Here is a 10,953-nt window from a genome sequence, read left to right on the forward strand (position 1 = left end):
ACAACAATAATCGCAACAATTATTCCAACAATCGCAACTACAACAAACGGCCCAACAACAACAACAACAACAACAACAACAACAACAACAACAACAACAACAGCAACTACAACAATCATCCCAACAACAATAATAACCGCAACAACAACAACAATCAGAAGCAGCTATGCCAAAGGTGTGAAAAGTATCACTCGGGGTTCTGCACCAAATTTTGCAACAAGTGTAAAAGAAATGGTCATAGCGCGGCGAAGTGTGAGGTCTACGGACCAGGGGTTAATAGAACGAAAGGAACAAATGGTGTCGGAACGAGTAATGGCGGAGCAAGTAGTGTCGGAGCAAGTTATGCCAATGTAGTTTGTTATAAATGTGGAAAACCGGGCCACATTATTAGAAATTGCCCGAACCAGGAGAACACGAATGGACAAGGCCGCGGAAGAGTTTTCAATATTAATGCGGCAGAGGCACAAGAAGACCCGGAGCTTGTTACGGGTACGTTTCTTATTGACAATAAATCTGCTTACGTTTTATTTGATTCAGGTGCGGATAGAAGCTATATGAGTAGAGATTTTTGTGCTAAATTAAGTTGTCCATTGAAGCCTTTGGATAGTAAATTTTTACTCGAATTAGCAAATGGTAAATTAATTTCAGCAGATAATATATGTCGGAATCGAGAAATTAAACTGGTTAGCGAAACATTTAAGATTGACTTGATACCAGTAGAGTTAGGGAGTTTTGATGTGATAATCGGTATGGACTGGTTGAAAGAAGTGAAAGCAGAGATCGTTTGTTACAAAAATGCAATTCGCATTATACGAGAAAAAGGAAAACCCTTAATGGTGTACGGAGAAAAGGGCAACACGAAGCTACATCTTATTAGTAATTTGAAGGCACAAAAACTAATAAGAAAAGGTTGCTATGCTGTTCTAGCACACGTCGAGAAAGTACAAACTGAAGAAAAGAGCATCAATGATGTTCCCATTGCAAAAGAATTTCCCGATGTATTTCCGAAAGAATTACCGGGATTACCCCCACATCGATCCGTTAAATTTCAAATAGATCTTGTACCAGGAGCTGCACCAATAGCTCGTGCTCCTTACAGACTCGCACCCAGCCAGATGAAAGAACTGCAAAGCCAATTACAAGAACTTTTAGAGCGTGGTTTCATTCGACCAAGCACATCACCGTGGGGAGCTCCTGTTTTGTTTGTCAAGAAGAAAGATGGTACATTCAGGTTGTGTATCGACTACCGAGAGTTGAACAAACTTACCATCAAGAACCGCTACCCACTACCGAGAATCGACGACTTATTTGATCAACTACAAGGCTCGTCTGTTTATTCAAAGATTGACTTACGTTCCGGGTATCATCAAATACGGGTGAAAGAAGATGATATTCCAAAGACTGCTTTCAGAACACGTTACGGTCATTACGAGTTTATGGTCATGCCATTTGGTTTAACTAATGCACCAGCTGTGTTCATGGACCTTATGAACCGAGTGTGTGGACCATACCTTGACAAGTTTGTCATTGTTTTCATTGATGACATACTTATTTACTCAAAGAATGACCAAGAACACGGTGAACATTTGAGAAAGGTGTTAAAAGTATTGAGAAAGGAAGAATTGTACGCTAAGTTTTCAAAGTGTGCATTTTGGTTGGAAGAAGTTCAATTCCTCGGTCACATAGTGAACAAAGAAGGTATTAAGGTGGATCCGGCAAAGATAGAAACTGTTGAAAAGTGGGAAACCCCAAAAACTCCGAAACACATACGCCAGTTTTTAGGACTAGCTGGTTACTACAGAAGGTTCATCCAAGACTTTTCCAGAATAGCAAAACCCTTGACTGCATTAACGCATAAAGGGAAGAAATTTGAATGGAAGGATGAACAAGAGAAAGCGTTTCAGTTATTGAAGAAAAAGCTAACTACGGCACCTATATTGTCATTGCCTGAAGGGAATGATGATTTTGTGATTTATTGTGACGCATCAAAGCAAGGTCTCGGTTGTGTATTAATGCAACGAACGAAGGTGATTGCTTATGCGTCTAGACAATTGAAGATTCACGAGCAAAATTATACGACGCATGATTTGGAATTAGGCGCAGTTGTTTTTGCATTAAAGACTTGGAGGCACTACTTATATGGGGTCAAAAAGTATTATATATACCGACCACAAAAGTCTTCAACACATATTTAATCAGAAACAACTGAATATGAGGCAGCGTAGGTGGATTGAATTGTTGAATGATTACGACTTTGAGATTCGTTACCACCCGGGGAAGGCAAATGTGGTAGCCGATGCCTTGAGCAGGAAGGACAGAGAACCCATTCGAGTAAAATCTATGAATATAATGATTCATAATAACCTTACTACTCAAATAAAGGAGGCGCAACAAGGAGTTTTAAAAGAGGGAAATTTAAAGGATGAAATACCCAAAGGATCGGAGAAGCATCTTAATATTCAGGAAGACGGAACCTGGTATAGGGCTGAAAGGATTTGGGTACCAAAATTTGGAGATATGAGAGAAATGGTACTTAGAGAAGCTCATAAAACCAGATACTCAATACATCCTGGAACGGGGAAGATGTACAAGGATCTCAAGAAACATTTTTGGTGGCCGGGTATGAAAGCCGATGTTGCTAAATACGTAGGAGAATGTTTGACGTGTTCTAAGGTCAAAGCTGAGCATCAGAAACCATCAGGTCTACTTCAACAACCCGAAATCCCAGAATGGAAATGGGAAAACATTATCATGGATTTCATCACTAAATTGCCAAGGACTGCAAGTGGTTTTGATACTATTTGGGTAATAGTTGATCGTCTCACCAAATCAGCACACTTCCTGCCAATAAGAGAAGATGACAAGATGGAGAAGTTAGCATGACTGTATTTGAAGGAAGTCGTCTCCAGACATGGAATACCAATCTCTATTATCTCTGATAGGGATGGCAGATTTATTTCAAGATTCTGGCAGACATTACAGCAAGCATTAGGAACTCGTCTAGACATGAGTACTGCCTATCATCCACAAACTGATGGGCAGAGCGAAAGGACGGTACCAACACTTGAAGACATGCTACGAGCATGTGTTATTGATTTTGGAAACAGTTGGGATCGACATCTACCGTTAGCAGAATTTTTCTACAACAACAGCTACCATTCAAGCATTGAGATGGCGCCGTTTTAAGCACTTTATGGTAGAAAGTGCAGGTCTCCGATTTGTTGGAGTGAAGTGGGGGATAGACAGATTACGGTTCCGGAGATTATACAAGAAACTACCGAGAAGATCATCCAAATTCAACAACGGTTGAAAACCGCCCAAAGTCGACAAAAGAGCTACGCTGACATTAAAAGAAAAGATATAGAATTTGAAATTGGAGAGATGGTCATGCTTAAAGTTGCACCTTGGAAAGGCGTTGTTTGATTTGGTAAACGAGGGAAATTAAATCCAAGGTATATTGGACCATTCAAGATTATTGATCGTGTCGGACCAGTAGCTTACCGACTTGAGTTACCTCAACAACTCGCGGCTGTACATAACACTTTCCACGTCTCGAATTTGAAGAAATGTTTTGCTAAAGAAGATCTCACTATTCCGTTAGATGAAATCCAAATCAACGAAAAACTTCAATTCATCGAAGAACCCGTCGAAATAATGGATCGTGAGGTTAAAAGACTTAAGCAAAACAAGATACCAATTGTTAAGGTTCGATGGAATGCTCGTAGAGGACCCGAGTTCACCTGGGAGCGTGAAGATCAGATGAAGAAGAAATACCCGCATCTATTTCCAGAAGATTCGTCAACACCTTCAACAGCTTAAAATTTCGGGACGAAATTTATTTAACGGGTAGGTACTGTAGTGACCCGAACTTTTCCATGTTTATATATATTAATTGAGATTGATATTTACATGATTAAATGTTTCCAACATGTTAAGCAATCAAACTTGTTAAGACTTGATTAATTGAAATTTGTTTCATATAGACAATTGACCACCCAAGTTGACCGGTGATTCACGAACGTTAAAACTTGTAAAAACTATATGATGACATATATATGGATATATATATAGTTAACATGATACTATGATAAGTAAACATATCATTAAGTATATTAACAATGAACTACATATGTAAAAACAAGACTACTAACTTAATGATTTTTAAACGAGACATATATGTAACGATTATCGTTGTAAAGACATTTAATGATATTCATACATGATAATATCATGATAATATAATAATTTAAAATCTCATTTGATATTATAAACATTGGGTTAACAACATTTAACAAGATCGTTAACCTAAAGATTTCAAAACAACACTTACATGTAACGACTAACGATGACTTAACGACTCAGTTAAAATGTATATACATGTAGTGTTTTAATATGTATTTATACACTTTTGAAAGACTTCAATACACTTATCAAAATACTTCTACTTAACAAAAATGCTTACAATTACATCCTCGTTCAGTTTCATCAACAATTCTACTCGTATGCACCCGTATTCGTACTCGTACAATACACAGCTTTTAGATGTATGTACTATTGGTATATACACTCCAATGATCAGATCTTAGCAGCCCATGTGAGTCACCTAACACATGTGGGAACCATAATTTGGCAACTAGCATGAAATATCTCATAAAATTACAAAAATATGAGTAATCATTCATGACTTATTTACATGAAAACAAAATTACATATCCTTTATATCTAATCCATACACCAACGACCAAAAACACCTACAAACACTTTCATTCTTCAATTTTCTTCATCTAATTGATCTCTCTCAAGTTCTATCTTCAAGTTCTAAGTGTTCTTCATAAATTCTACAAGTTCTAGTTACATAAAATCAAGAATACTTTCAAGTTTGCTAGCTCACTTCCAATCTTGTAAGGTGATCATCCAACCTAAAGAAATCTTTGTTTCTTACAGTAGGTTATCATTCTAATACAAGGTAATAATCATATTCAAACTTTGGTTCAATTTCTATAACTATAACAATCTTATTTCAAGTGATGATCTTACTTGAACTTGTTTTCGTGTCATGATTCTGCTTCAAGAACTTCGAGCCATCCAAGGATCCATTGAAGCTAGATCCATTTTTCTCTTTTCCAGTAGGTTTATCCAAGGAACTTAAGGTAGTAATGATGTTCATAACATCATTCGATTCATACATATAAAGCTATCTTATTCGAAGGTCTAAACTTGTAATCACTAGAACATAGTTTAGTTAATTCTAAACTTGTTCGCAAACAAAAGTTAATCCTTCTAACTTTACTTTTAAAATCAACTAAACACATGTTCTATATCTATATGATATGCTAACTTAATGATTTAAAACCTGGAAACACGAAAAACACCGTAAAACTGGATTTACGCCGTCATAGTAACACCGCGGGCTGTTTTGGGTTAGTTAATTAAAAACTATGATAAACTTTGATTTAAAAGTTGTTATTCTGAGAAAATGATTTTTATTATGAACATGAAACTATATCCAAAAATTATGGTTAAACTCAAAGTGGAAGTATGTTTTCTAAAATGGTCATCTAGACGTCGTTCTTTCGACTGAAATGACTACCTTTACAAAAACGACTTGTAACTTATTCTTCTGACTATAAACCTATACTTTTTCTGTTTATATTCATAAAATAGAGTTCAAAATGAAACCATAGCAATTTGATTCACTCAAAACGGATTTAAAATGAAGAAGTTATGGGTAAAACAAGATTGGATAATTTTTCTCATTTTAGCTACGTGAAAATTGGTAACAAATCTATTCCAACCATAACTTAATCAACTTGTATTGTATATTATGTAATCAACTTGTATTGTATATTATGTAATCAACCATAGACACTCTATATGTGAATGTTGGAGTTAGCTATACAGGGTTGAGGTTGATTCCAAAATATATATAGTTTGAGTTGTGATCAATACTGAGATACGTATACACTGGGTCGTGGATTGATTCAAGATAATATTTATCGATTTATTTCTGTACATCTAACTGTGGACAACTAGTTGTAGGTTACTAACGAGGACAGCTGACTTAATAAACTTAAAACATCAAAATATATTAAAAGTGTTGTAAATATATTTTGAACATACTTTAATATATATGTATATATTGTTATAGGTTCGTGAATCAACCAGTGGCCAAGTCTTACTTCCCGACGAAGTAAAAATCTGTGAAAGTGAGTTATAGTCCTACTTTTAAAATCTAATATTTTTGGGATGAGAATACATGCAGGTTTTATAAATGATTTACAAAATAGACACAAGTACGTGAAACTACATTCTATGGTTGAATTATCGAAATCGAATATGCCTCTTTTTATTAAGTCTGGCAATCTAAGAATTAGGGAACAGACACCCTAATTGACGCGAATCCTAAAGATAGATCTATTGGGCCTAACAAACCCCATCCAAAGTACCGGATGCTTTAGTACTTCGAAATTTATATCATATCCGAAGGGTGTCCCGGAATGATGGGGATATTCTTATATATGCATCTTGTTAATGTCGGTTACCAGGTGTTCACCATATGAATGATTTTTATCTCTATGTATGGGATGTGTATTGAAATATGAAATCTTGTAGTCTATTGTTACGATTTGATATATATAGGTTAAACCTATAACTCACCAACATTTTTGTTGACGTTTAAAGCATGTTTATTCTCAGGTGAATATTAAGAGCTTCCGCTGTTGCATACTAAAATAAGGACAAGATTTGGAGTCCATGTTTGTATGATATTGTGTAAAAACTGCATTCAAGAAACTGATTTCGATGTAACATATTTGTATTGTAAACCATTATGTAATGGTCGTGTGTAAACAAGATATTTTAAATTATCATTATTTGATAATCTACGTAAAGCTTTTTAAACCTTTATTTATGAAATAAAGGTTATGGTTTGTTTTAAAAATGAATGCAGTCTTTGAAAAACGTCTCATATAGAGGTCAAAACCTCGCAACGAAATCAATTAATATGGAACGTTTTTAATCAATAAGAACGGGACATTTCACAGGGGGGCGCCCGCCCCAGTCGATTTCGAAATTTTAGTGTAAAAATTTGAATTTTTTTCATTTTGCCCCAAACCCAAAAGCCATTTGCCCCAAACCCAAAAGCCATTTGCCCCAAAACCTACATATTTTGGCTCAAACCCTCAAATTTTGCCCCAAAACCTTCAAATTTTGCCTAAAAACCTCCAATTTTTGTCCCAAAAACTCCGTATTTTGCCCAAAAAAGTTGCTACGGTTTAAAAAAAAAATTTCGCCCCCGGTGAAGAAGAATCCTGCTTCCGCCAGTGCTAAGCGGTATGTCCACAACACCCTTATTATCTATAAACGAGTTAAAAACCAACGTCTCATCTCTTCGAAAAAATGGATCCAAATCTTTCGACTTCCTCCCTAACTTCATTAAAACCCTCCAAAAAGTACATACTTCCCTTCATTCGTGTCCATAAAGTTACGTAATTTATCCCACAATATATGTTTTTACTCGGATCTTTGGGGCCATATATGTTCACCAACAAACCCATTAATTATTAATCTACACTCTAAATCACGTATTCTTCTAACAATCCAATTGGCCAAAATGCCACACACATAGCCCACATAAAAAACATTTTCTCATTTATTTGTTTTAATATTAAAATTGTATGATTGTTTGTATAGTTAAATACAATATTAATAAAAATAATATAATATACATTAATAATAACAATGAGTAATAAAAGTTAATGGTGAAGTCGTGATGTGGTCCAGCGATTGGTGGTCTGCCTCTTTTAGGGGATGTCAAGAGTTCAACCCATGTTAGCTACATATTAAAAACAGAATTTCATTCCTGTCATGAAGTATCCACCCATGACACCTTTCCCATATCGTTTGGGGGTAAAGGGGAGGAGGTTTTACTTGGCCGTGTCCTTGGATCGGTTTCAAGGTTTCCTCCCGGGCAGTGATTGGGGTTATTATCGCTGCATCGGCATAGTTAAAACGGGAGATGATCGCAACGGGTGGTTTAGTCCGCCTCGGGTGATCCCAATCGCTCTCCAAAAAAAAAAGAAAAAAAAAAACTAATGTTTCATTTATTTTTTTCAATTTCTACCTTCAATTTTTTTTTTCTTTTTAACTTTTTTACTTCTCAAATTCTCATATTAATGTGAATTGAAAAAGATTTTATCATTCTTAAGAGTAAAAGTCTTCCGATATCTTCAATTTTTATCAAGTTTTCATTTATTTTATAACTAATAACTATTTATAATAAAGGTAACGTGCATTAATAAGTAGTACTGACAGTTATTATTGATTTTACTTGACTTTCTTTTGGTCCTATCTTATTAGAAATAAGTAAATAGTGGATCAGTTAATCTTTATTACAAACATTTTGTTCAATTGGTTGCAGAAGTTTAGCGGCTATGGGGGCACATCAGTTTCAGATGGACAAGTCTATCCAAATAATGCCAACCAGATGTGCTTAATGCACATTCCTATTTACACTTTACCTTTAATCGAACCCATTTTTATAATAATGCGAGGACTTACTAACCAATATAGTATAATTAATATCATATCTCACTTGAAGATCGGTGGAGTACGGTTCTTATATTTTGTAATATAAACACCATTTAATTTAAAGTTAACACTAAACGCATGAGTAAAATCTCAACATATATGCTCAAATGATGGGCAATAAATACTTCAGTCTGGTAAAAATAGCTGATATAAATGGAATGAATATAGGCCAAACTTCTGTCTTGAACCCATAGCTACTCTACCACATGCTACACTAACAAAACTGCTATAGTTATGCATCGTCTTCCAAACAAAAGAATTCAGTAGTTATACTGATTGATAAAAATAGTGGAAATGCTTAACCCTCAACGTAAGATTTAAGGAGCTTCAAGCTTTGAATATGTTCCTTTTTATCCTTGTTCCACACATAACGATGTAAGAAAATAGAGAGATCATCGTTTACTCCCCTTGCATTTAGGAAATCATACAGTGCCATTTGAAACCTCTTGTTCAAGACCCTGAAAGAGACGCAATATTTAAACTTTCAAAAGTCCAAAATGGGACAAAATAGGATAACTACCAGTATATATAGGGTAGTGATATATCCAATTGCATTTTTGATAAATCCAACTAAAAGTACTTAAATACCCTTAAATGATAACTACACAGATTTTGATATTTTTCTAAGGGTACTTTGGGAAGAAAGCACCAAATATATGTGGATCTATCAAAATTGAATTTGGAGATATCATCTCCCGTATATAAATTATGATGATGGTAACTATAGATTATGCCAAAGAATATAACAAAAGATTTGGAACGTGTATTAATGATACATTCCAAGACGGGACTGAATTTTCACAAAATATCTAAATACTAAGCTAAACGCACAAATAAAGCAGAACATAACATATTTACCTGAAATCGGGACCCATATAGGGCAGAGTAAATGTTCGATCAGGCCCAATTACATATACTTTCTGAATTTCAAAACGTTCTGGCCAAGCCGAGCACACAAATTCCAGCATGTCACCTCCTTCACCCTTTGATATATCAACTAATAAGCTGATGTGAAGTTGGGTATTGGGCTCAGTTTCTTCACCCCTCGAGTTAGGAGATACAATAGCATAACCATCAAACATTGTAGCTTCAATTTTAATATTTTCGTTAATTGTAGACCTTCCCCTCAAGGTAACAAACTGCTCCCCGGGTCTATCTTCCACCATAAACGCATTAAATATTTTGTCAGGCTGCAGTTCATCAGCATAACAAACATCATGTACAGTATATTTCCCGAAAATAATTACTTTTAGAAGAGTACATATCATTTAACATGTGATATAAATAATGTTCAGAGATTTGTATATTATGTTTTTATTGACACATAAGTATCATGCCATCATTCAGTTAAATTTATAACAACAAGAATCAGTTAAGTAATATCAAAACATTTGCAGAAAGAAGTAACTGGGTAATAATAAAGAAAATTGACAAGGTAGCAATGTTTGCTACATATAATTTAAAATACAAGTAATAACTATAATCAATTATCACTTATCAATTAATCAAAATTCACATACTTGTTCTACTTTGTCTTCTTATTTGTTATTTATAATAAAATAAAATAATAAATACAGTAATAGTTTTATGGGTGCATATACATTTTATACTACATTTCTACATCAAGATGTATGATTTCATTAAGTTAATTCCTTTCTCAATATTTTCTAAACAGGATTTCGCTAATTGTTACAAGAAAGGGAAATAAACTATAAACAACAACAATAATAATAATGTTAATAAAATATAGCAAACCTGATGAGGAGGGGCGTAATCTGACTCGAATTCGATCTCATTTGTAAGCATACGAACAAGATTCGATTCAAATGGTGACTTATTGTTGTTGTGTTGAAGAGCTGAAGCTGAAAATAAATTGGTTTGGTGGTATTTTGAAACGATTCTGTTAGTTTGAAACGGTTGGTGGATTTTGGGAACGGTTAGGGTTTTGGTAATTAGAGAAAGAATGGACCTTTTTGAGGTTTGAATCATATTCTCCTACCTAGGGTTTTAGTTACTACTACGTGTCTTCGATTAACTGTAAATTGCGTTTGCAGGTTTTGTAGGGTTTTCGCTCTTTAGCGATTCTTTAGGTTTGAACTGTTAATCTTGACGACAAAGTACCATTGCATATGATGTTATATTTTTCTGGATTAAACGTGCATATAATAAAGTTCTTGAGGGAGAAAAATTAAAACTGAATAAACTATAGGGATCGTTTATGTAGTACGGGTAATGTATATGAAAAAACTTTTGAGGTGTAATAAAACCATCGGGTAATGTTGTTTTTTTCAAAAAAGAAAAAAAAACATCAATAACTATATACAAAGATTTTTTTATAGAATGATGAAAAATAAACATAGCATA

The 10,953-nt window shown here is 34.5% G+C and overlaps 1 protein-coding gene across 1 annotated transcript; it reads right to left on the reverse strand.

The window, feature by feature from the left end:
• Positions 1-8,727: 8,727 nt before the first annotated feature.
• LOC139850551 (uncharacterized protein At2g39795, mitochondrial-like) lies at positions 8,728-10,681 on the reverse strand. The gene is made up of 3 exons (XM_071840116.1): positions 10,345-10,681; positions 9,448-9,779; positions 8,728-9,047 (listed from the first exon to the last, which is right to left on the reverse strand). The coding sequence occupies exons 1-3, from the start codon at positions 10,576-10,578 to the stop codon at positions 8,888-8,890; spliced, it is 726 nt and encodes a 241-aa protein (XP_071696217.1). The 5' UTR covers positions 10,579-10,681; the 3' UTR covers positions 8,728-8,887.
• Between the last annotated feature and the right edge of the window lie 272 nt (positions 10,682-10,953).

The sequence above is a fragment of the Rutidosis leptorrhynchoides genome, chromosome 5, assembly GCF_046630445.1.
Source record: "Rutidosis leptorrhynchoides isolate AG116_Rl617_1_P2 chromosome 5, CSIRO_AGI_Rlap_v1, whole genome shotgun sequence".
Taxonomy (NCBI): domain Eukaryota; kingdom Viridiplantae; phylum Streptophyta; class Magnoliopsida; order Asterales; family Asteraceae; genus Rutidosis; species Rutidosis leptorrhynchoides.